Source organism: Culex pipiens, chromosome 2, assembly GCF_016801865.2.
Source record: "Culex pipiens pallens isolate TS chromosome 2, TS_CPP_V2, whole genome shotgun sequence".
NCBI lineage: Eukaryota > Metazoa > Arthropoda > Insecta > Diptera > Culicidae > Culex > Culex pipiens.
This window is the reverse complement of record NC_068938.1, coordinates 59,950,134-59,976,973: the sequence shown is the minus strand read 5'-3', so window position 1 is coordinate 59,976,973 and position 26,840 is coordinate 59,950,134. Positions and strand designations below refer to the sequence as shown.

Here is a 26,840-nt window from a genome sequence, read left to right as displayed (position 1 = left end):
AGTGTCCGGAATTCGAAGCAAAAGTGTCCGGATTTCGAATCATGACGTTATTCAAGCCTTCGCACACCTAGTTTCGAGTAGAAACCCCGCAATATGGAACGCCAAAGCAAAGTTATGGAGCAAACAAATTGATTTTATTTTTTGATTTTGTGATGTTTATCACAGATCTGAGAAAATTTGCTAAAAAATTAATAATTAATTAAAATTAATATTTCAATTTTGAAAACGGGCGAACGATTTGTGCTTGGATTGCATTTAAATTGATCAAAATTGAGAAAATTGATAGTGTACTCCAGCTTTAGTGTTTCAAGTGACGATATCTCGGGATCTAATGGTTTAATTTTGTAAAATTTACCATTCATTCGCATTACAAACATTTTGAAAATCAAGCAATAATGGGCAATATTTGTATTTTTTAATGCAAAAAAATCATGTAACCTGCCAATTTCGTAGAAAATTGTACAAAATTTGTATAACAAAATAACTATCCCTGTTTACATAAACATAACCATTTTCATCACTTTTGATTTATTGATGCAGTATGGTTCAAAATCACGTGCTATTTCAGAAAAAAAAAACAAAATAAAAAATCGAGGAAATCCTGTTTTTTGTTGTATCTTTATGCGAACATGTGTGGATAACATCCCGCAAATATGTTGTCACATTACAATTTACACTGAACCATGATTTTGATTTCATTTGGTCGAAAGTCAAGTGTTCAATTTGATGAAAAATGCCTATTTATTCTTGAAATGAAATTACATCTGGGAAATTTAGCTGTCCTTTGATAGTTCTTACTAGGTAACTTTACCGATAAATGGTCCCAGCTTCACACATCCCATCATCCATCTCGTGTTCTCGATCTTTCCGCTCCAGAGTCCGCCTGCCCATCAGGCCACATGTGTGTCGTGTAACCTCACTTTTGGCATCATCACTTTCGACATCACCCGACACCAAGATAGGACGGACGGGGCGAAGATCATTTTGCAAAGTTATACGAAGTTAAACGTAGAGCCAGCGAAACATTAAGATCACAATGGCGAGATAAACCGCGAGTTGAGTTTAAGCTTTTGCTGAAACCAAGTGACTGCGCGCGATTTCCTAAACTCCGAGGTCGGTTTGATGGACCTCGAAATTGGTGGGGGGCTGCAATTACCGACCACTCCAGCATAATGGGAGCAAAACTGCTATCGCCGCTTGAACAAACGATTAATTTAGTGTTGAATTATCTCACATTATTTCGGAAAGAGGTTGTGGGAAGAACCCGCTCAACCCTGGATGAAGTGCAAAGCGTTTTATTTTTTCTCTCTCCAATTTGGTTGTTGAGGTTGTTGGCAAATGCGGAATCTGGTGTGGTAATCAAACAATTAACAACTGTTTCGGACCTCTCCGTGATGAGGCGATGGCCCGGCACTTAATTTCTGGTGGGTCCTCTCTGAACCACCAACAAATGGCTGCAACAGCAACATTTTATCGCCAGTGATAGACACCTTGACATGATGTGGGAATGTCGGCAGCGCGCATGTGTTGAGAAATATTTACATAATCTTGCGCGCGAAATCACGACCGCACAGGTCCTGCCAGAACTCCACGAGTTCAACCTTCAGCTCACTTCCAAATACGTCGTCCTGAAAGCCCCGCAATTAGTTGCGGGCCCAAACTTTCGGCAAGGTCGTTGCACTTGTCGTCGCACTATAATTTCAGAGCCAAGAGAGCCGGTCACGGCAATCATCTCGACCACTAAGATCGAAGAATCGGAGGTTTTTGTTCTTGCCAGGCTCACCGGTGTTCTTCGTCGAACTATTAGCATTGTTAATTCTGTTGAGTCATCAGCAGCCACGAGCACTGCTGTGTTCAGCAAATATTCTAATTGAAACAACAACATTCCTTTGGGGGGGATCGTGGAGGACTGTCAAGTAGGGTGTCTTTAGAATCTATGTTCAAGTTTTTATTCCCAGCTGAACTTTGCAAGGATCACTTCAGATATCTCATTCCAGAGGCTTTGAACTCTTAGTGTATTATAATTCTAATACAGCCACGCCTATATAAATCCTGTTAGCGAATCCGGTAACTCTTTGTCGCAAACTTATTACTTCAAATTTATGTAAATGTTTTCAAATTAACAACATTGTCAGAAAAAAAAGTTGACCATAAACATTTGAATCTAAATTTGATAGTTTTCAAAACCCCTTCCCTTCACGGTACATCACTTACTAGAGCAATGTTACCTAATCTCCCCCAAACACGTGGCAACAAGGAGCATCCGTGAATCACCTCCTTAACCACAGGGTGGCGATCCAAACATGGCAGCAGCGTGACCAACCCACCGCGCAACCGTTCTGCGTAACCACGGGCAAACTTTGAAAGGTTGGTACTTACGTGCGTGTGTGCCTCCATGTGCAAAACACCCAACCATCAACGAAACCCAAAAGTCATTATCTTTAAACAACTAATCAAACATCCGCGATGACGGGCGTTCAAGTCTCGACGGCACGATCGCCAGAACTGCTGGTGAGGGGAATAGATTTATCTACTTAACTCAACATGTGAGTATGAGGACTGAACGGCCTTGGAAAGTACCTTCGGACAGGCCATTTAGGATTTTGGCCCTGGGCGAGGCTTAAAGGTAGAGCGTTGCGAGCCTTAAGGTGATGTTATCTTTTTTGGCAAATGGTACTCGTTCTAGATCGGGAAGTGCTACTGTTATGCAAATTTGTGCGGAGAACGGTAGCTGATGAGAATAACATTTTTGATTAAGTTTTGCTTTCAAAATTATTGGGTTGAGGTTGCTGAGCTGTGGAATTGACGATAGAAATTTTTTGCAAGAATAAGAATAGACTAGAACAATTGTCTTATTAATAATAAAAAACATCGTTTTCAAAGTATGCGTTTTGAAAACATTTTTCATCAATTGAAAATCAACTTTTCCTATCCAAAACTTGTTGTGTTGGCGTCAAATAAAAATTTGCTCCAGATGTATTTAATTCAAATGAATTAGAATCAAAGAATGTGATTCAAAGGCACATACAGTCCAAAATAGATTATCCGAAGCCTCCACTATTCAATGTTTCGATTATCCAAAGTTCGATTACCGGATGGTTTTAGACTTCGGATAATCGAATCACGAAAAAAAAATTTTTTTTTCTTCTATTTAACATTACATTCGAGTTCTACGAACCCATTTTAGTCAAATTTAAATGGTTGATTGCCTATTAACTTGCCGTCATCTGGGGCGAATCAGGACACAATGGACAGCTGTTTTAGCATCGTTACTGTACAATCTTTGGATATGTTTGATTGGTTTCAGATAGAACAGATACAGATTACCAAAAATAGTGCATCGATTTTAAAATTTCATGATCTTAATTCAGACTATAGTCCCGATTCGCCCCAGATGACCGTACCAAATGCATTTTCTGTCTGGACTGTACTACCGATTAAAAATATATTTCTTGAGTTCTCAAACCTCACTTACTCGAATCAATCAAATCTAGTGAAATTAAGGAAATTGGGGCAATGACTTCCAATGATGGTTCAGAACTCAGGGTCCAGAAATAGTAAATTGAAATGAAAAAATAAACACTATATGGGTAATTCTCTACCAACTCACACGAAATCGGGAAAAATTGCCCCGACCCCTTTTCGATTTGCGTGAAATTTTGTCCTAAGGAGTAACTTTTGTCCCTGATCACGAATCCGAGGTCCGTTTTTTGATATCTCGTGACGGAGGGGCGGTACGACCCCTTCCATTTTTGAACATGCGAAAAAAGAGGTGTTTTTCAATAATTTGCAGCCTGAAACGGTGATGACATAGAAATTTGGTGTCAAAGGGACTTTTATGTAAAATTAGACGCCCGATTTGATGACGTACTCAGAATTCCGAAAAAAAGTATTTTTCATCGAAAAAACACTAAAAACGTTTTAAAAAATTCTCCCGTTTTCCGTTACTCGACTGTAAAAATTTTTGGAACATGTCATTTATGGGAAATTTAATGTACTTTTCGACTCTACATTGACTCAGAAGGGTCAATTTTTCATTTAGAACAAAATTGTTCATTTTAAAATTTCGTGTTTTTTCTAACTTTGCAGGGTTATTTTTTAGAGTGTATTTATGTTTTACAAAGTTGTAGAGCAGACAATTACAAAAAAAAATTATATGTAGACATCAGGGGTGTGCTTATAAACATCACGAGTTATCGCGATTTTACGAAAAAAAGTTTTGAAAAAGTAGGTCGTCATCGATCATGGCCGTGCATGGTCACCCGCGACAGACACATTTTTTGATTGAACCATTCTGAATCATCTGGGCAGCGAATGGTCGAAAGGTTAAAACTGCCGGAAATAAATCAATTAACAACAACAACATTCTGAATCAAAATTTGAATGTTTTTCTAAAACAAACATGGCCGCCAAATGGGTTATCGGGAATGATGCCTTCCAGAGCCTTTATTGTCATTTGAACAGAATAAATTATATTTTTTTAAAACATTGGCAAGGCACATAAAACAAGTCAAACTTCCAACTTTAGATTTTTTTAAAACTTTAAGAGTTCTTCTTTCCAATGCTTTTTATAGATCAAAAATTGGTTGAAAATTTTTGGCGAATTTTTAGATCGAAGGGTTGTAGAGGATTAACTGCATACGGCGACTACAACTGCAACTATCAAAGCCTTCATGTAAATTTGGCAAACATATTTGATTCGAAGATGTTGCCATTTTTATCAGCTATTTTTGGCACTCAAAAAAACATAGGCCAAAGCTAAAATTTTTTAAGTTATCGCAGTTAAATTGAAAGTAGATTTTTAACGTATTGACAATTTTCCGTTGCTGCATTTTAAGTTTTCACTTTTTCAAATGCTAGGCTATATTTTTGAAACATGAAACTATTTTTCCTTTAAAGCCTAACTGATTACTATGCTTAGTGATTTTTCACGCTCGGAAATAGCAAATTTCACGGGGACCTCAATTTTAAATCACCAAATTTCACGCAAATTTCGCGGAACGTGAAAAATGTTAAAATTACTCTCAAAATCGTATGTTTAAATTACAGAAACTACTTTTTATGCTTCGTTATAATATAAATTATTCTTCAATAAACAAAAAAGAAAAATCCTCACTAAATTTGAATGGGACACAAAAATAAATCTTCTAATTTTCAAAAAAGTTTCCACTTGGTTTATGGAAGGGCTCTATTTATATTTTGAAACAAAATTTATTGAGCTGCTTTTTTAATATTCGACTAATAAAGCTTAAAAGTTTTCACTGATTTGCTTCTGTTTTAGATTACATTTTATTAAATTTCATATCAAAGCCAGATTCAACAATCTTGTTCAGCCAAAATTAGTAAAATAGTTTGAATTTTCTGCGACAATTAGCCCATTCAAAATATTTTTAAATGTTTTCACTCAAAATATTTTTTAAGGTTTACAAATTTTGTTTTTTTTGCGGTGAATTTCATTAAAAATTCCAAACATTTTTAAACAAGCCCAAACATGCTAAATATTAGTATCAATGCAGAAAAATGCATTTTACATTGTTTTCAGTTGATTACTTCTATTTTAAAATTTTGAAGATTTTGAAAAAAAAAAATGTTTTGCCTCCTGATTTTTCAGACCAATTTTGAAGGGGGTAATTTGCAACGGCCTTATTTAAAAAAAATAATGATTTAACAAAATTAATAAATTACAAGAATTTCACATCGTCAAAATTCACTAACCTTTTATATTAGTAATTAAACAAAGGGTATTCACTCACTTAATTCTACAGTAGTTCTTAAGATTATTTTTATTCTTATTTGAGTTTGATAAAATATTTTGAGAAAAATCGATACAGTTTCACACAAACATAAAATTTCATGGGATTTCACGGAAAAACAAAAATTTCGCGGATTTCACTCTGTCCGCGAAATCGTGATGTTTCACTAACCCTACTGATTACCTTTCATTTGCGTCCAAAGTAGCTAAAATCGATTGAAATGGTACGGAGTGAGGTTTTCTCTAAGAGCGGATTACCTATGCGTGCAAATATAGGTTTCCTCACTCACAAAAGCACTGTGATACGTTGGAAACAGAAGTTACCACTGAAATCTGCCGTAAGAATAATCTCAGCAATGCAAATAAACAGTTCAGCCCGTTTAACCGCAAAATATGCTCAAGTTAGCAGTTCTCACTGTGAAATCACAGTTATTAAAAATTATCGGCTGAGAACTCAGTCAGTTTACGGTGCACCGTGTTCTGGCATTGTTATATTAAGTAATAGATTCTTGCCAGGCAAAAAAAAAATACACACAAAACCAACTCCTGCCAACAACTCTCGATTGTTGCCGTGCGCGCGCGCGCGAATAAACAGGCAAACAACCGTTTCATGAATAATTGAAAGTTTGTTCCTCCGGCGAAAGCTCGTTTTAATTTTTCAATTGCATTTCTTTGCGCGAGAACGTTCCCAGCCCCCCCGAAAGCCAATGCCAGCAAAAGTGTGGAAAGAATCAACAAAGAGTCCCGCGCGCCGACTGGCGAGATATCGTTTCAAGATCAGAACCACTGTGGCCGGCCGGCCTCCAGTACGTTGAACCGGCATTGAAGCCTTATATGGGTGGTGTTGGGTTGGGGATGATGGTTTTTTTTGGAACATCCACGAGCGGATCGGATGGCTACCAAAGGGGCAAGGCTCAGATTGTGCTCATTGGAGCCCAATGGTCAGCGGTGAGCATGTCTGCGATACACTTTGAATGGCAGTGGAGACGTTTAATGGAAATACGTTGAATGGAAATTTAATAATTTCCCAATTTTAATCCAATCATAGTGCATATACATAACATACAGTTTATTAAAGAAATCTTCAGCCATAAATACTGTCACTACGAACCTACCACAAGGTAGACCGTCAATCTTGCTAACCACCCACCGGTCAACCCTGGGAGCCCGGGACACCCCCATCAATTCAATTGAAGTGGGAAAAAAAGTAAATTCACGCGATTCTCTAACGATTCTAGGCGTAAAGACAGACTAGCAAAACTATGTAATCAACCGGCTACTTGCTGCCACTGCTCTCGGTTAGGGCGGCGGGCTCGAATGCAGAAAATTAATCTTTGCGACTCCCTCGGCGTTTGCCGACCAACGGAACCGCACAACAAGTTCCCCGGCCGCCCAAAGAACAGCGGGTTTTGCATGCAACAGTTGTTCTGAACTTCAACTCCCTCGTCATTATCGTCATCAGCAGCGGCCAAAGTACTATCATCATTATGGCTATTGATTGACAAGCGTCAGCTAGTTGTCTGTCCCGCCAGCTTCATCTCATCGCGGCAGTTTGGTCGTCCAGCGCTGTTGATCTGCAATCTATCGCGCGATCAGGCACGGTCGCCGGAGAAGCATGTCTAATGACCACCCCACGATTCCGTGCATTGAAGGGGACTCCCGTATCAGATGCCTGTACTCGACTTGACTCAGCATCATCTCAGAGCTACTAGTTTTACCAGCACTCAGATCGTATTCAGTGCACATTAGCTTAGAGCGTTTAAACTATATGGAGAACTCATACGTGGCTTGGCTTGTACAGCACACATGATTTCGTCCAAAACGGATTGCTTGAGCCGATTTTTTGCCTGCTGGCGATGATCGAGTAAACGTTTACCTGACAGCAGATGATTGGATCTGGTTTGCAGCTTTCTTCCTGATTTGATTTACTAGGTTGTTGAACTCTACAACGAGGTTTCAAGTCCTCAAGAGCTACGAATATGAGCAGAAATCAGCATTTTGTTTCTCAATTTTATTTTTCAAGTTTTTTAATTTGCCTTAAACCAGGCCTGCCCAAACTTTTTGGCTCAATTTTCACAGTTTTGATTGTCAAAAACACAATTGCCAATTTTTCATTGTTAATTTGATGGAATCGGTTATCAGATGATCGGTAAACATAAATTTGCCAAAAGCTTGAAAAAATATTTTTGCAGGAGCCAGATTTATTTTTGACAAAAAAATTAGGTAAAAACGACTCGTGAAAATATGTTTTAAATTTTTAATCAAGATTATGTCATCTAAGAACCAATTCTATCACATTAACCATGAAGAAATGGGCAAATGTGAAAATTGAGCTAAAATGGTTGGGCAGGCCTGTCTTAAACCCTATGATCAATGATGCCACTTTGGGTCACTGGTTTGTCCATTCAAGATTGTATGCAAACAATCAATATTACGCCCTTTTGAAATGTTAGTCTTGATAAAAAAAATAAAATATTTTTGTCGAGAAGATCAGATAATTTTACGAATGTTTCATATTTTAACATTGAAAATCGGACCATTAGTTGCTGAGATATCGACATTAAAAAATGGTGGGTTTATTTAGGTAAAACTACATCAAAACATAAATTTTACGGTTTTTAAATCTTTGCATGGCCATATCTCAGCAACTAAAGGTCGTATCAACAAAGTTCCAAAAAGCAAAATATAGAGAATTTTGTCAGCTTTTCAAAAATATTTTTTTCAAAAGTGGGCAAATATAGGCATTTATTTAAAAAAATATATAACCACGACTTTTTTCAAAAAAGTTCCCTAAAAACGGCTGTAACTTGATAATGGTGCACTTTATCAAAATTTCACTAGAGTACTTTTTGATTGAAAATTCGATTTAACATCGAAAAATTAAGTTGAATATTTTTTTCTCCCAGTATTTCGATTTTTTGAAAAAACAGTATTGATTGAAAAATTAATAACTCAGACAAAACATTTTAGCCCATTCTGGAAATTTCTGAAAAGTTGGTATTTGATGTCCCCTAAAACATACCAGAAAATGGAAAAAATTAAAAGTATGTTTTTTTGCAAATCAAGTTTTACTGACAAAAAGTGAAATTTAAAATCATCAAAAAAAATTTGACCGTGTATCATTTTTTTTTCAGTGTAGTCCATATCCATACCTACAACTTTGCCGAAGAAACCAAATCGATCAAAAGATTCATTCAAAAGATACAGATTTTTGAATTTTCATAAATCATTTTTGTATGGACAGCTGGTAAATTTGTATGGAAAATTATATGGACGAACTAATGATGCAAAATAACTTCTTTAGGCATACGGGGATTAGACAATCATCAAATCACATGGCGAAATCCAGTCTGCAATCCGCTAAAATCACCGTCTCTTAGCGAAGCGATAAAAAAAATAAAATTAAGAAAAAAAGACCGATTTCGTAGAGAACTGCTCATATCACATTTCAACAAAACAAAAACTATTTTCGGACAAACATTATTCATGGAAATTGTAATTTTTGATCAATTCAAGTGCCAAATATTTAACAGTGCTGCCAATTAACGGTATTTTTTTAGATGCAAACCCGGATTTGATATCGGAAGTACTTCACACAAATTTTAATAAAGTGACCGTTTTCGAGGTTTATCCAATCCGATGTTTGATTTTTGCGATTTTTGCAATTTTACACAATTTTTAATAGTGCCCAAGCTTGAAAATACAGTGCACTCTCTCTGTATCGATGTTGAAGAGACCGTCGAGAACGAGAGATGTCAAATTATAGAGCGAATAAATCATAGCATGCTATTTGAAGGGACTGAACAATTTATTGAAAAATTTCCAATTTGGACGAAAATCGAGATTCTTGCTTATTTTGATAGTACAGTGGACTCTCTGGCTGTCGATCTTCTTGATATCAATATTGCTTCAGCTGTCAATAAATTGTTCAGTCCCTTCGAATAGATTGCTTTGATTTTTCGTTATATAATTTGATAACTCTCGCTGTCGACGGTTCCTTCAATATCGACAATGAGAGAGTCCACTGTATTAACAGCCCCACCAAATTTGATAAATAATAATTAGATCTTTGATTATTGATGGACCCTTCAAAGCATTAAACACTAAAATAATTCAACCTCGTTTAAAATTAACGATACTTTGGAAATAAATGACCCTATTCGCATTTGAAAATATCATATCAGTCCCAAACAGACAAATGTGCTGAAGAGTCGGTACGACAAACCTAGCGAGAGCAAGCGAATGATCGCCAGTCATAAAAGTTATTGTAAAACATCATTTGCACATAAACGATTACGCATTAACCAAGCACACGATGCGCTCAAGAGACGCGACAATTTTCTGGTGAAAACATCAAGAAGAAGTGAGAGGCTGCACCACGTTGCAACTGTCAACTCCTCCCGGCGTGTGACCACCCCAATTTTGGGACTTGGGTTGGTCCACTAAGAAGCGGGTTGAAGCCCACAGCAGTCTGTTAGGGTGACTAAAAATATTTGATCTGTTCGAACTTCTTTGGGCACTCCTTCTAGAAAACTTTTCAAAGATTTTTAATAACGTTATTTTTTTCGAATTTCCAAACTCTACGGTCACCCTACCACGTGCATGTGAGGTTCGCCGTCTGTACGCGAGCGCGCAGTTACCGGCAACCTTGAGAAGTGGATTTTTTTTATAATTATGAGAGACGGTTCGGGCGTGTATTATATAAACATCGCGTTCATCAATCCGAACACTACCGCGGCACACGACGGCACGGTAAACGGTACGGAGATCCCAGACTACAGACCGTACCGATTTGGCAGCGTGATCCAAGGCATCGCGTGCTCAACAGGCCAGGCAGCAGCTGTGAGCCGTATTAATACGGAATGTGTGCGAAACAGTTCCAAGTCGCACTTCCTCGCGAATGCGCGGTGCGAGATGGTTATGGTGATGACGGGCAGCAGATCGTAGATCGGATTCGGGGGTGGAAATTTTTGTTGCCGCAAGGAGAGAAAGGAGGGGTTTGTTTGCACGAAAATTATGCAATAGAAACAGGTCAGAAAGGGGATTGATAATTTTGAACTCAGAGTATGCCGAAGTTCTAGACATGATTAAGACAAATCGAAATAAACTTTCACTCATATTCAATTCACAATTAACAAGAGGCAAATTTTAGTTTGATTTGGAGGAGTAACTCGGCAAGTCCATACCGAACCAGAATGCGGCGTCCTTCATTATTTCGATTATGTCCACGATATAACTACTCAGACTTTTATTCTGTATTTATTTATTTAGTTCAGAGTTTTTAGTTAGTATTAGGCCTGTTCTAAAAACTGTTTTTATTTTCTCTTGAATGTTTTGTGGTTTTATATTTTTCAACTTTTTTTCCCATGTTAGTTTTTTTTTAAATATTTTGCTTTAATATTTATTATCAAATTGCATTAAAATATACTTAAGGTCATAATAAATATTACTGACCAACATTACATTTTTAATCCGGCTGAAACTTTTTTGGTGCTTTCGGTATGCCCAAAGAAGCCATTTTGCATCAATAGTTCGTTCATATAATTTTCCATACAAATTTGGCAGCTGTCCATACAAAAATGATGTATGAAAATTCAAAAATCTGTATCTTTTGAAGGAATTTTTTGATCGATTTGGTGTCTTCGGCAAAGCTGTAGGTATGGATATGGACTACACTGAAAAAAAATGATACACGGTAAATTTTTTTTGATGATTTTTTTAACTTTTTGTCGCTAAAACTTGATTTGCAAAAAAACACTTTTTTTATTTTTTTATATGTTTTAGAGGACATTAAATGCCAACTTTTCAGAAATTTCCAGGTTGTGCAAAAAAGTTTTGACCGAGTTATGAATTTTTCAATCAATACTTTTTTTTCAAAAAATCGAAATATTGGTCGTAAACATTTTTCAACTTCATTTTTCGATGTAAAATCAAAATTGCAATCAAAAAGTACCCCATTAAAATTTTGATATAGTGCCCCGTTTTCAAGTTGAGGCCATTTTTAAGTAACTTTTTTCAAAATAGTCGCTGTTTTTCATTTTTTTAAAATAGTGCACTTGTTTGCCCACTTTTGAAAAAAAATGTTTTGAAGAGCTGAGCTCTCTATACTTTGCATTTTCACTTTGTTGATACGACCCTCAGTTGCTGAGATATTGCCATGCAAAGGTTTAAAAACAAACAAAAAAATGATGTTTTCTAAGTCTCACCCTAACAACCCAAATATGAAACATTCGTGAAATTTTCCGATCTTTTCGAAAAAAAATATTTTCAAGAATTTAAAATCAAGACTAACACTTCAAACGGTCCAAACATTCAATTTTACGCTCTTTTGAAATGTTAGTCTTGATTTAAAAGTTGAAACATTTCTGCGACCAATATTTCGATTTTTTGAAAAAATCTGTATTGATTCAAAAAATCATAACTTTTTCAAAGAATTTTTGTCCATTCTGGAAATTTCTAAAAAGTTGGCATTTAATGTCCTCTAAAACATATCAAAAACAGAAAAAATTAAAAAAAAATTTTTTTGCAAATCAAGTTTCAGTGACAAAAAGTAAAATTAAAAATCACCAGATTTTTTTTACCGTGTTGTATTTGTATGGAAAATTATATGAAAGAACTAATGATGCAAAATGGCTTCTTTGGGCATACCGAAGGCACCAAAAAAGTTTCAAAAAATTCAAATCAAATTATTCGCTCTACAGCATTGCCTTGGCGTTCTCGATTGCGAGATTCCTACTCGAAACTAGGTGTTCGAAGGCTTGATTGTTGAGGCAATTGCAAACCTCTTTTTACACCTAAGCTTACATCCACCCCGGAATTCGACCTAACGACCTTCGGATTGTTAGTCCAACTGCCTACCAGCGACTCCTCCGAGACACGACCCAGGGAGACGACTCCTACACCTGGATTGAGCTACCGACCTAACCTTTTTTAGGTTAGTCCGGGGCCAACATTTACTTCCCGTCCGACGGAAGGCGTGATCAGACAAATTCCGTCTCGGAAAATGCCACCGGGACCATCTGGGATCGAACCCAGGCCGACTGGGTGAGAGGCAATCACGCTTACCCTACACCACGGTCCCGGCAAAAGTTTCAGATTAAAAAATACAAAAATTAAAATTAAAGAAAAAAGACCGATTCCGTAGAGAATTGCTCATTAGCGGTAAAAGTCAAAAAATCGGCCAAATCAGACCTTAAAAAATACATTCAAAACATTAGAAAAATCGATACTCTAATCAAGAAAAATTCTTGTTGTTCTTATTATTGAAAGCTCAAATATGTTTAAAAAAATGCTCTAAATTGAATCAAAAATTTGAAATCCAAGATGGCATTGAAAATGGCGGCAATAAAATATTGAGAAAATATATTTGGTAATGTAACAGGCAATCAACCATTCCAATTTGACTAAAACAAGGTCGCAGAACTTGACGTAAAAAATTTAAAAAAATAAAAAAAAGGAAAATTCCTTTGGATAATACAAATTTCGGATAATCGAGGCTTGGGATAATCGAGTCTTGATTTGTTTGCTCTAGACAGAAAATTTATCAAAGTCAGTACATCTTTGTCAAACTAAAAAAATACTTGTTCAAAACACTTATAACCGAAAAACTTACACACAAAAAAATATTTCCGAATGTTACATCATTTATGATGTAACACTTTTGCACGGTATTTAACATTTAAATTTAAATGCAATTTCATGTAAATTTGCAACAAATTATACGTAAAAACATGATTTTACGTGTGATTCAACCATTTACGTCGAATCTCAAGTTTACATCAACTGAGTTTACATGTGATTCATGTTTTCCGTGTCGGGTAAATTCACATATTTTTTTCTGTGTGGACAGCCTAATCTATCGTCAGACCACAGTGTCGTGGCTCTCCAAACAAATCAAAACTCTAGAGATCCTCAACGATAACGGTGCGGTTACCTTCACCGAAAACACTTTCTTTCATCGCAATCATTCGCAGGCCAAAGATTGCCACGAGTTGCCAGGGTGGTTCTTCGTCATCATCTTAAAATATGTCACGTTGAAATTTAATTATTTTGGGAAACAAGATTTTGATCAAGGTGAATTTTTAGCTGACATTAAATCAGAATAAAAAGGCCAAAAAGACCACCCTAATCTCCCAGCACCGTTGAAGAAGTGACGGGAACCCAGCATCAGTGTGACCCCTCCTAATGTATGTCATACGGTATCACGTAATCTTTTGCCTTTTGATTTATCTCCAGCAGCAGCAGCGTAGTCTTATTTTTTACTACTCACTGGAGCTCACTTTGGGGCTCGTCGAAGCCTTTTTGCCTGCAGTATAAACTACCATCATCAGCAGCAACCGCCCCGATGATCTTTATTGCTCTTTTTATCTGTACCAGACCCGAGTGATGTTGTCGGGGGTGTAGCTGGAACGAGTAGTTGGAGCTTTATGATTTGAAAAAAATGTAGTTATTATTTGCTCATTTTACGGGTCATGGAATGCTGCATCCACATTTGAAGCTATTATTGCTGAACTTACCGAGCCAATTTGATGTTTTGAAAGTACAAAAGTGAGTACAACCCGCTCTAGCTGTACCAAGAGTTCAAATCAAGTGATGCTCCTTAGTATGACTTAACACGCAAATTATGAATTAGCAAACAATGCGTATACTCGTGGTTTAAAAAACCTGATGAGTGCCGTCTAGACTCTAGAACGGTATTTTGTATTGTAACGAAATAGAATTCGCTGATCCGTTAAGCTGAATGATTATCTCCTCAAGATTAAAACTAGGTGATTCAGATCTGGAGATGAACAGTTATATTCATACAGCTTTAATTAAATTTTATATTTTTAGTAAGCAGTTTTCTGTGTTGAACCCCTAAAAACTACTTATTTGTAGCAACCTTCTGTCACGGAACATAATCGATGTTACGCAACAACCCGAAGAACTCGCGTAACAAAATCCTCAACATCAAAGAGACTCCCTACGCCTACAGTATATCCGTCCTTCCCTGGGGCCGTACAGTATGGGTGAACATCGAGACCCTTTCAATCATTGGGGATCAATCAGCTGCAAAGATTTAAATAAATAATTGATGAAATTTCGAGCGGTTCGCAGTTCACCTCCGCATTAGGGTCTAGTCACGCGTCCCGTTGCAGACGCCGCAGACTTTCGAGACTGGTCACAGCTGGCCCACAGTCCCAACCGGTGTGGGGCTGCTCACTGGGACCCAATACAAACTATTAACTAACGATCTCGACCTCCAGCGCGGGGACCTCCTCAACCGTCTGCTGCAGCAGCTGCTGGAGGCCGTTCGTGAAAGGCCGGACAGCCCGATGAAGATGCGAAGAAAGCAAAACACCCCAACCCAGGGTCTGACCACGTCCGATCCGTAGCGCCCTCTCCTCTACTGGGGTCTGACCATTCGACCATCTAACGGTTTCGGAGCGCCGAAGAGTTGGAGAGAGAAAAAAAAACAACACGAGCTAAACAGATTATTAATACAGGTTGTGAGTGGGGAAGTATTGAGGGGAATAGAGGTGTGGGGTGTGGGGGGTAGTGGTGAGGGAAGAGTGGATAGTGGGGGGAAATGGGGGGATTTTTTTAGGTTTTGTTTGGGTTGGGGGGGTTGTGGGGATTTTTTGGGGGGGTTGGAATTGAGTTAGATAGTGGGTGGGATACTATGGGGAATTTTAATGTAATATTATTATTGTATTTGGAGGATGAAGTAAAACTAGTGAAGATGGAGGGTTATGGGTGGATAATGTTGGGGGGATAATTTGGGATATTTTTTAGGATTAAAGGGTAGGATGTAAGTTTAGGGGTTGAAATGGTTAGAATGGTTGGATTTGGAGGATGGTGGGGAATATTAATTTGGGTAGTTAGGTTGTGTTATGTGGATTTAGGAAGGGGTGGTGTAGTGTGAGGTTGAGTGGGAATAGGGATATTTTTTTGGAATTTGTATGGTTTTATTTAATTTAGGTGAAATGTATTGGGTGGGGGTTGTTTGGGTGGTATGGTATTATGTTTGAATAGTTTTTAATGTTTGATGGGATTAAAGTGTTTGTATTTTATTTGTTTAAGATTTGTATGTTAATGGTTGATGGGAATGGGTATGGGGTGGGTTATTTTATGGGGTTTGAAGGGAAATGATATTTGTGGTAGTTGTGAGTTTTTTTGTGGGGTAGGGTGTTTGGTCGGTATGGGGGGGGTGTTAAAAAGTAAATTGGTTTTGTTAGTTGGGAGGTGGTTTGGGGATGTTGAAAATTTGGGAAAAATAAAGGATAGAGTGGATGGGGTTTAAAGGTTATTAATTTGTGTTTTGGAGGGGTGTATGGGTTTGGAGTTTGGGGGGTGGGTTATTTGGGGTGTGGGTTGAGAGGGGGGGGAATTGGGGGTTTGTGGGTTGGGGAGTTGTTAGGTTTTTTTGGTTGTTGTGGGGGGGGGGGATTTTTATTTTGGTTTGGATTTTGGGGAATGATTGGAAGATGTAGGGATTGGTTGGTTGTTGGTAATGGTTGGTAGGGGTTTGTGTTTTTAGGGTTTGGTAGGTGTTGGATGGGGTTGTGGGTTGGGTTTGGGTTGGTTGGGGTTGTTATGTAGGTGAGTGTTGGTATGTTGTATGGTGTTGGTTTATGGTTAGTTTGCATTAAAGTTTCTTATGTGTATCATTGTTATTATAAGATATGATACAGAAGATGTGGGGTTGATAATTTGAGTGAAACACAAAGATTACAAAAACTGATTCTGTATGTAGAAGGCCTTATTCACCATAGTTCTCTCCTAAAACTCTCCTAAAATTTATTTTTATCATGTTGTTCATCGAACTGAAAAATGTTTTGTGAATCCGTAATCTATCAATTTTTATTAAGTTATTATAAAAATATGTTTTTTTTTGCGAGAACTTCATTAGAATCGATTTTTTTTGCTTTTCCTTCTAATAGGCAGGCAAAATTATTTGAAGTTTTTTTGGATCAAATATTTAAAACCAAAATGTACTTAATTATCATTGAAATAAACAAAGTTTTCAAGTGATGGCCATTTAAAAATCAATACAAATAAAAATAAAATTTATTTTTTTTAATATTTTTTCATCATCTGCAGAAATTGGCAGTCTTGTAATATTAAGAGATTAGCTATTTTCCCGAAAAATTTCCAAATATTTCTGAGACAAATGTTTCAATGGTTAAAAACAAACTCAGTGAAATTAAAATCGACTAATATTCAGATGCAATTGAATCCAATGTTAATGCCTCGTTCCACATTATTTGTATTTTCAATAACAGATTTTTTAAATTTGCTTCAGAAAAAAAATGCAAAGTAATGTCAAACCAATGTTTGAAAAACGTTTTAAAACTTAACGTTATTTTGATGAATTTCATAATTCTCAAGAAGAGCCGCTGCAAATATTTGTCAAAGTTTTGTTTTAGCTCAAATAATCAGGGGGCCTTTTTTACAACAAATTCTATATATTAATGGCATTCGACTTTGGAAGCTGAAAATATTATTAAAATTCATATATTGAAGTAAAACAGTACAATTTTTTTTTTGCTTTTATGACAAACATGACTTCAAAAAACGTAAGTCAACTTAAATAATCTTCATTTGCAATTGATTGATAAGGGTTCGGTTGATTGAAACGTGAACATTAAGGAAATTTGGAATCAGATAATGAACAGGTTAAATTGGCCATGAAACAATTATTATTGTTCATATCCAGAGTTTTTTTTTCAAAGCTTTCATATGTTTATAAGACCTATTTAAAAAAAACTCTAGATATCAATTGAGCTACTTTTTTTACCGAAAAAATTGTAAAATTGAAACGAATGTCAAGTTTATAATAAAATAAAAAATTCCGAATTTCAAGCCAATTAACTCGCTGTAGGGTATCACGTAAACATCACTCAATGTTTCAGCGCTCTCTAGTTGGGGTCATTTTTCTATTTTCAATAAAAATTATACGTGAAAAAATAAAGTAAACAAAATAATTATTGAAAGAGCTATCGAATGATCTATTTTTAAATAATTTAGTTTAGAACCGTAGAAATGAATACTTAAATATAAATTAAATGTTTTTTATCGTAGTGAAAAGTAATTAAGTAATTTGTGTAATTAATCATTTTGGACTAGTAATTTGAGTAATTAATTGGCAGACTGGCAAGTAATAAACGCTTCTGGAAACCCTTGATTAATTGACTAAAGATCGTAGTTAGATCTTTTTCGAAATTTGCACACCATATCTTCCTATGCAGTAAAGAAGTTGTGGGAGTAATTTACACGATCACCCGCGCCCGCTAATGGCCACTGCTGCCACTGTTGCAGTCAGCAAAAGTGCGTAAAAAGTTTCGCAAATTATAGCCGCGACTTTGCTAATAGGCCTGGGAAGTCTTCTTCAACGGCAGTAGCAACAGCGGGGGAAAATGTATTCAACCCAATCATTATCGGATTTTAAGTGGACGGACAAATTGCAACCCCCACTCCTCGCTGTCGCTCTACCTCATTGATGGTGGAATTTTATTTACTGGTGCAATAAAAAAAAACAAACGTTTGGTCTCACACAGGTCTCGCAAAAAGTCGCGAACAAAATTGCCATTTTTCTCAATATACAATGTGGTTTGCAGAAGAAGCCCCCGCGGATAGTTAAAACTGTTTGCCTTCGTAAACCGCCGCCGCCGCCACCAGATGATGTTTTAGTTAATTATGAGGTTAGAACCGGAGCTGCAGGTCTTAAAAAGTTATGCGCCCATCGGGGCGGATTCCGTTCTGAGTGATGCTCTCTAGTTTTATCTGAGCGTTCAGATCAAACGGTTGAAATGGTTTGCAAAATTAATAACATCGTAAACAAGGCTATGAAAGCGGCAAATGAGCCTTAACAAATTTCTTTGGAGAAATAATAACAAAATTGTTAGCATTTTTATGTTTGTCTAGTTAGTATAACAAGTTTTTGCACAATATTAAGTAATTTTTCTTCTTTTTTTCCAGGTGAGATCAACTTATAATTATACTAAAATGACATTTTTTTCATCATGTCGGTAAGTAAATATAGATTAAATTGATTAAAATTACACAACATGATATTTTTAAAGTTTATGTCAGCAGACGCTTCGGTTTCGTTAAGGATGCACAGCAGCTAAGGAAGTTGTTGTCTTCTTATTCCAACAATGCCAAACTTGCAGACACAATCCTGAATCAATCTTATTATAAAAAAATATTCAAAGTTTGTTGTAAATATTTTTGTAAAAAGTATTTTATGAGATGAACAAAAAATCAATTCAATATCTCCCGTAGTTTTGAAGATATGTACTAAAATTTATGCAACAAAAATCTTGGTGCAAAAGCTCTCATTGAAATGCACCAACCAAGGCACCAACCCATAGTTATGGGTTTGTTTAAAAATTACGTCCATGAATAGGGGAGGGGGAGGTCTGAGGTTTGTGACAGCCCATGTTAAAGGTATAAGAAAAGTGCGTGTCAGGGGGAGGGGGGGGGGACGTAATATTTGCACAAACCCTATGGTAGATTTGGGCTCCCTGAACAAACTTCAATCGAAAGAATTGTGGATCTTTGAAGCGCGGTGATAATGTTGGAGTAAAATTATTGAATATTATTTGGCATGTGCCATTCATAGTTATTGATAATTCGTCGCTAACATTTCAAAAAGCGTCATAAACGTAAGTTTTGCGTGAGACATAGCAAGTATTGAAATGTGAGCGAAAAATTTACCCAATTTCGATTTCTACCCTCTTCTTAAGATTTGTTTACTTCGAATACCTCAAAAGCTCGACACCTCCGACAAAATAAATTATAGATCGATTACAATACTTGCCACTTCTTGGTATAATTTTGCGAACAGTAAATTGGTTCCGCTTTGACATTTCTTAATTTAGGCCGCTTTGCGAACCACTAATCTGCACCCAGATTAGAACCATTTTTGATAGATTTCAAGGAAATGTTTCCTGCGGTGTCGTCAGAAATGAAGCGACAAACACCATGCCTGATGAGTTGCAAATTTCTCCCTTTCGTTGAACTGTAGACTTCTCGGGAGGGCGCCGATATTGACTAGTAAAGAAGGCATCTTCAGAGGCTTAACAGTAAAAGGATGATTGGCTCCAACTGATCATTTTTGATTTAAGGCTCTGGAAAGCATCATTCCTGATCGACCATTTGGCGACCATGTTTGTTTTGGAAAAAAAAAAAACATTCAAATCTTGATTCAGAATGTTTCCATCAAAAATCGTTTTCTATGTGTTGTTTGTAGAAGCATTTTACATGTAGTGATTGTTTTCATTTCAATTTGCTATCTCTAGACCCTGAATTCAGAACCATCATTGACACTGCCAAAAAAAAGTCACCATCTACCTTTAATGTAAGACTTTAGCTGATCTGACAGAAATGGAGTACCGTTTGCAGGGGTGACATTGGGTCTGGAGGGTAAGATTGGGTCAAATAAATTTTAGCAATCTCACCCCCCTGATGACGGTAGCAAATCAGTTGACAGTCAACCATGGTCATGCTCGTTTAAAAAAAGCCTACACCCAAAGTTAAAGAACGAGGGGAAAGTCCTCCTGAAAAGAAACGTGAGGAAAGTACTATTTTGCGTGAGTAAAGACCTCTCGCGTGTTCATTCGTTCATTGACGAGTTCATCTTATTAAGTGGCTTATATGGACAAATGACCACCACTTAGTCACCGAACCATGGTGGCCTATACGGCAAAGGCACGGTTCAATAAGCCGAAGGTCTTGGGTTCGAATCTCGGTACCGGTACTTTTTTTTTGAAAGATGAACTTTTTTGGAAAATGAACCCATGAGTAAAGTACTCAAGGCAATTTCGGGATTTAACCTCTCCGTCCGCACACAGTACCATTTTACTACCGAATCGTGCTCTTTATCCTCTCGTATGCCGATGCCCAGTTCTGGGTGTAGCATAACTTATAGAACATTTTTCAAAATTAAAATCCATATAAGTCGAAATAAGTTTAATGTACAGAGTGGTTATTACTCAAAAATAAAAACAATTTGTAGCTAAGAAACAGGCCTAAAATCAACAATATTGGAATAAGAATAGGTAAATTCTCTGGTTGCGGCATACTCTTAATCCCTCTTAGATTTGTATATGCAAAGAAAAGACTAGGTCGTCTAATTTTCATTTAATGAAACATTTTTCAAGTGCCAAAAATTGACCAGTTTGAAAATGGTGCACTTTATTATAAATAGTGTGATTTTGCATCTTACAATGATTTGGAAAAATGATTGAACATATTCTTTAGTTTTTGCCTAATTCACTTTTTTTTTAAATTGTATGACTACCAGATAGTATGAGTTCTAAACACTTGTTCGAAATATACTTTTTTTATTACCCTAAACATATAAAAAATTCTCGATAGAAGAAAAAATAATATTTTGGGAATTCAACTTTAAGTGACAACTAAAGGAGGGGGATCAGTATTCTACAAAATGTGCCCAAAGCACCAAATCAATCATAATCTTCTTTTCAAGATACAGATTTTCGAACATTCACTTATTTGCATAAAGATTTGTATGGACAAATAATTTAAAATTTATTCTTTCACATACGAAACGCATGGACAAAGATTCATCCAAATAAAACAAAAATCAATTTCGATAATCTCGAACAAAATGGCTAAATTCTCTACAATAACATACTTATTAAATACTTTTTGAAATAACGATCTTAAAATCGGTGCATCCAAATTGCAAAACAAAAAAACACAAAACGCGCCAAAATCGGAAGGACATACCGCGCAGTCAAATTGGGCGACCTGGGTCAGGGTGCATCGTGATTTTTCTTCAACCAATCATAATTACGAAGCCTCACGGAGCGGAGGAGGTTCAAACTCCGTTTCACCTTCCAGCAAACTCCCAGGCAGCCAATTTTCGCACCGCGTCTGTTGTCTGAGCATCGCGATGAACTGAAACAAATACCTGCCCATTATAGCGGTAAATTCGAAAACACTCCACAGTGGGCATAACCAATCGGATAGCGTCGAATTTATGGGATCTTGACGAATAAAAAAAAATGTCGTGACAATTTTTTTTAAACCCAGCAAAAAGTCAACTTTTTAAGAAATCAAATATTTTGAAAACCGCAAAACTATATTTTGACCTGTTCAAAACTTCCCACAGTGCAGTTTTCCGGCCGTACGGACACACCGGCATGCCAGATGATAGAAAAAATTGCAAACCGTTTTGAAAGCAAATAGCACACTTCAATATGTAGCAGCGGCAGCAGAAGTCGGTAATTCTCAAGAGCCTCAATTTTTCTTTCGCTCAATGTCTCGCAAGGTCGCTCCCCGGTGGGCTATACTTTGTGGGGGTAGTCAGAGCTGGCAGAATCCGCCGATGGAACGCAAAAATTGGAAAATTATGCATTTTTTCGGCCCGATTGCCGCACGTTCTTCGAACTTTAGCTCTATTAGAAGTGACGAAGGCGACGACCGGTGCAAACTTCGAGAAGAAGACTTGGTTCGGTTGATGGTATAAATATTCTGCGATGCACTACTAGTAGTGTCAGTTCAGTTGAAGTGTTCTACCAGAGTACACTACCCCCTCAGAGTTCAGCAGAGTCACTAGCAGCAGGAGATCCAAAATGTTCAAAGTAAGTTCTTTATTACAACTCATGTTTCCATATCAAGTTCTAACGGGTTCTCCCGAATCGTCCAGGTCATTGCATTGGTTGCCTGTTTGGTCGTCGTCGTCTCCGCCGGATACTACGAGCTGGATCATCATGACTACTATGCGTACCCCAAGTACAAGTTCGAGTACGGAGTGCAGGACCCCCACACCGGGGATCACAAGAGCCAGTGGGAGCACCGGGATGGCGAGGTCGTTGTTGGATCGTACTCGCTGGACGAAGCTGACGGTACGCACCGGGTGGTGACCTACAACTCGGATGACCACAACGGATTCCAGGCCCACGTGCAGCGCGTTGGCCACGCTCAGCACCCGCACGGGGAGAGCTACTCGAACATTGATCAGCACCATTGAGTGATCAGGGAATTCGTTGGAGGGAAGAAGCAGAAGAAGAAATCTCAAATTGCCACATTAGAATAAAAGTTCCTTGACTGTTCATTATTGTTTCACAGTGAAATCTCCAATGAATTTGGAGACAAACCATGCTTCGGTAACTGTCAATAAAAAAACTGTATTTACCAACTGTGTAATTTATTTCATTTGATTTGGTTTTTATTTTTTGTAGCTTATTCCAATGATTCCAATGAAATCTTTAGAATTACAGTAAAAAATAAATCCAGGTTATAAAATTACCGACGCAAAAAAGAAAAATATTAAGCCAAGATAATATGAAATAGTTAAAGATTAAAAGTTTAGAAAATGTCTAAGCAATCCTAAAAGCAAAATGAAAGAAGAAAAACCAAAACAAAAGTTTAGAAAAAAAATTATAGGGCTTTATTTTTAAACATCTCAAAATTGGGCATAACAAAATCGACGCAGAATCAAATTGGTGATCGAAAATGACTTTCACTATATTTTATTAAATTGTTTTAAAAATCAAAAAACTCTAATTGTTTGCTTAACACTTTAACCTAGGAGTTTTCTATTGCAAGTTTCCTACTAGAAACTAGATGTCCGCGACTTGAAACGGTTAGGTAATTCAAACCTCTTAAGCTCCCATTTAGACGTGCATTGGCACGCTCTGCACTGGAACTTCAAATTTAGCACTTGCACCAAGTTCAACGCATGCTACGCGTTGCACAGTGCTAGTGCTATTAATTAGCACTCCCAAATAGCACGCCAAAGAAAGTAGTTGTTTTTTACTTGTCGTTGGCGCCAGGACAATTGAAACTATCTGCGCAACTACCTTGTAAAACGACCCACAGGTCTTGGAGGGCCCTTTTCGCTTAAAGTTCTTCTAGGCCATTGACTTCTGAAGGCTGGGATGAGCCCATAAACGGTATTTTGGTTATCCGAGCATTCGTTGGTGAAGGTTGTCTGAATCAACATGACTCGTCGCGTCCCGGCGCAAAACGCCGGCAATATTGCCCTACCTGCGGCTCAAGCAGGCAAAAAAGTGGGAATTTCCAAAAGGAAGGTTGAGGCCTCAACTGATGGCCAAAAACCGGGGATTTCCAAAAGGAAGGTGCTTTTGGAAGTGACATCGAACAGCAAAAAGACGAAAAAGAGCGACGGTACTGTACCGATGGATGAGGAGGAGGAGAACTCTTCGTCGCACGAGGAGCAGCTATTGAAGAACAACAAGTTCGCTGGACTGCCTGACGAGGACCAGGTAGCGGAAGCAAAGGAGAATGAAGTGAAACAGCGAAAGGAGAAACTGCCTCCTTTTTATGTGAGGCAATCAGCAGCAACGATCGACTTTCGAGCGGGGCTGGTTGAACTCATCAAGTCTGGGAAAGTCCTAGGCAACATTCGTCTGTGTCAGGACGGATTTAAGGTGCTGGTGCAATCCAGGCAGCACTATCAACTGGTCAAGGATTTCTTGACCGAAAACGAGGCGGAGTACTTTACCCATGATGTCGTCATGGATAAGCCGTACAAAATCGTCGTCAGAGGTCTGTACGACATGCCAGTGGAGGAATTAGCTGCCGAGCTAAAAGTTTTGAAACTGGATGTGTTGGCCGTGCACAAAATGAGCCGACGCAACAAAGACATCAAGTACCGTGACCAGCTCTACCTGCTGCATTTGGCTAAGGGATCGACGACGCTTCCTGAGCTGAAGGCAATTCGAGCGGTTTTCAACATTATCGTGTCGTGGGAGCGATACCGACCAGTGCACCGTGACGTCACACAATGCTTCAACTGCCTGGGCTTCGGGCACGGAGGTAAGAACTGCCACCTGAAGCGTCGTTGCGCCAAATGTGGTACCGATGCGCACATCACATCCCAGTGCATCCAAGATTCGCTGGTGAAGTGCCTCAACTGCAACGGTGAGCACTCGTCAACCGACCGAAAGTGCCCCAAGAGAGCTGAGTTCGTGAAAATTCGGCAGCAAGCATCGACGAAGAATCAGCCTCAGCGTCGTAGAACTCCTCCAGCCCTGGTGGAGCAAAATTTTCCACCTCTTCAACCGCGACGCCAGGTCCCGAACTTGGCACCGTTGCCGTTGGATCCCAGGAAGAGAGCTGAGATGAATCATCCACGGCCGGGTTCCAGCCAGGAGCCGAGACCGCCACCACCGGGCTTCAGCCAGGAGCCAAGACCAACCCAAGAACCAGCAGTTGAGGAAAATGGTAATGATCTTTACACCTCAACCGAACTCCTCAATATTTTCAAACAGATGTCCGCTGCACTGCGTGGATGCAAAACCAAGACCCAGCAGATTGAAGTGCTGACCTCGTTCGTCATCCAGTATGGATCGTAGGTCCCTCAAGCTGCTGAATTGGAACGCTTGCTCCATTAGGAGGAAGAACTTAGAGCTGGTGGATTTTCTTCGCGAGAAGGAGATCGACGTAGCTGCCATCACGGAAACTCATCTGAAGCCCGGTGAAAAAGTTTATCTGCAAAACTACAAGATCGCGACGCAGCTCGACAGGACCACCTCTGGAGGAGGAGGTGTGCTTGTCGCTGTTCATCGTGATCTCAAGCCACGCCGGCTGCCACACTTCAAGCTGGACATCATCGAGGCCGTTGGGGTGGAAATTCCCACTTCGGTTGGCCCAGTACTCTTCATTGCTGCATACTGCCCACGTCAGGTGAATTCCAGAGATGGTTCAGCAGCAAAACTGAAGAGCGATATCCAGAAGCTGACACGGCGGAGCGCAAAGTACATCATCGCTGGTGACCTCAACGCGAAGCATGAAGTTTGGGGCAACAGCAGGAGGAATCGGAACGGAGTGATTCTGCACAACGATCTGCAAAACGGATACTACAACGTTGTGAGTCCGGATCGTCCAACGAGGGTGGCTCGGTCTGGGAATCACTCAATCATCGACTTCTTCATTACCAATATGGCTGAGAACGTGGCTCATCCTGAGGTGTTTGAAGAGTTGAGTTCTGATCACTATCCGGTGGTTGTGGAGGTTGGAGCTTCCGTTACTCCGCAGCGGCAACCAACCCGGAAAGATTACCACAACGTTGACTGGCAGCAGTTTCAGCAAGTGGTCGACAGCAACATCGACTATGATCAACACCCGGAAACTTCTACCGATATTGATCGTTCGCTGGAGGTGATCCAGCAGGCTATCAACCAAGCAGAGGCTGCCAACGTTCGGGAGGTTCCTGTTAATTTTAAGGTAACTGATATTGACGTAGATACTAAAAATTGATTAGACTTAGGAATGTTTATAGGAGACAATATCAACGGACTGGGGACTATGACAAAAAGATTTCAGTGAACAATTTGAACAAAATCATACAAGACCGACTTGACAATATCAGAAATCAAGAATTTTCAAAACATGTAAGCCAGCTGGGGAATTATTCAAAACCATTTTGGAAACTTTCAAAAGTTCTTAAAAACAAACCAAAGCCGATTCCTCCTCTTATTGTTGAGGATTCTCGTTTGATTACATCCGAGGAAAAGGCAAATGCACTTGGGCTTCATTTTGTTAGTTCACATAATCTTGGCGCTTCCATGACCAGCCGTAAAGAAACATCAGTTGCCAATAGTATTTCAACAATCAATGACTCTACCTTTGAATTTCCTGCAGATTCCCATGTTTCTGGTGAGGAAGTCAAAGTTGCAGTTAAACAAATGAAAAATATGAAAGCTCCAGGCTTTGATAACATTTTTAATCTAGTGTTGAAAAAACAGAGTGATCAGTTCTTTCAACATCTAGCCAATATTTTCAATAAATGTTTGCAACTTGGTTACTTCCCCACCAATTGGAAGCTGGGCAAAGTCATACCAATTTTGAAGCCTCAAAAAGATCCAACATCGCCAACAAGTTATCGTCCCATAAGTCTTTTGAGTAGTCTGTCCAAACTCTTTGAGAAGGTCATCTATTCAAGGCTTTTGGATTTTACCAACGATAATAATATAATTTTGAATGAGCAGTTTGGCTTCCGAAAGGGGCATAATACTGCTCATCAGCTTACGAGAGTAACTAAAATCATCAAGCAGAACAAGCTTGAGTCTAAATCAACTGCTATGGCTTTGTTGGATGTTGAGAAGGC

General features: G+C 38.3%; 2 protein-coding genes across 2 annotated transcripts in view; both read left to right on the top strand.

Annotated features, from left to right (window-relative positions):
- The window catches only part of LOC120413590 (uncharacterized), a 142,413-nt gene that overhangs the window by 4,644 nt on the left and 110,929 nt on the right, over positions 1-26,840 (top strand). The window lies entirely within an intron of this gene.
- Positions 21,812-23,193, top strand: LOC120413593 (cuticle protein 19). Its single transcript, XM_039574501.2, has 2 exons — positions 21,812-22,347; positions 22,413-23,193. The coding sequence occupies exons 1-2, from the start codon at positions 22,339-22,341 to the stop codon at positions 22,734-22,736; spliced, it is 333 nt and encodes a 110-aa protein (XP_039430435.1). The 5' UTR covers positions 21,812-22,338; the 3' UTR covers positions 22,737-23,193.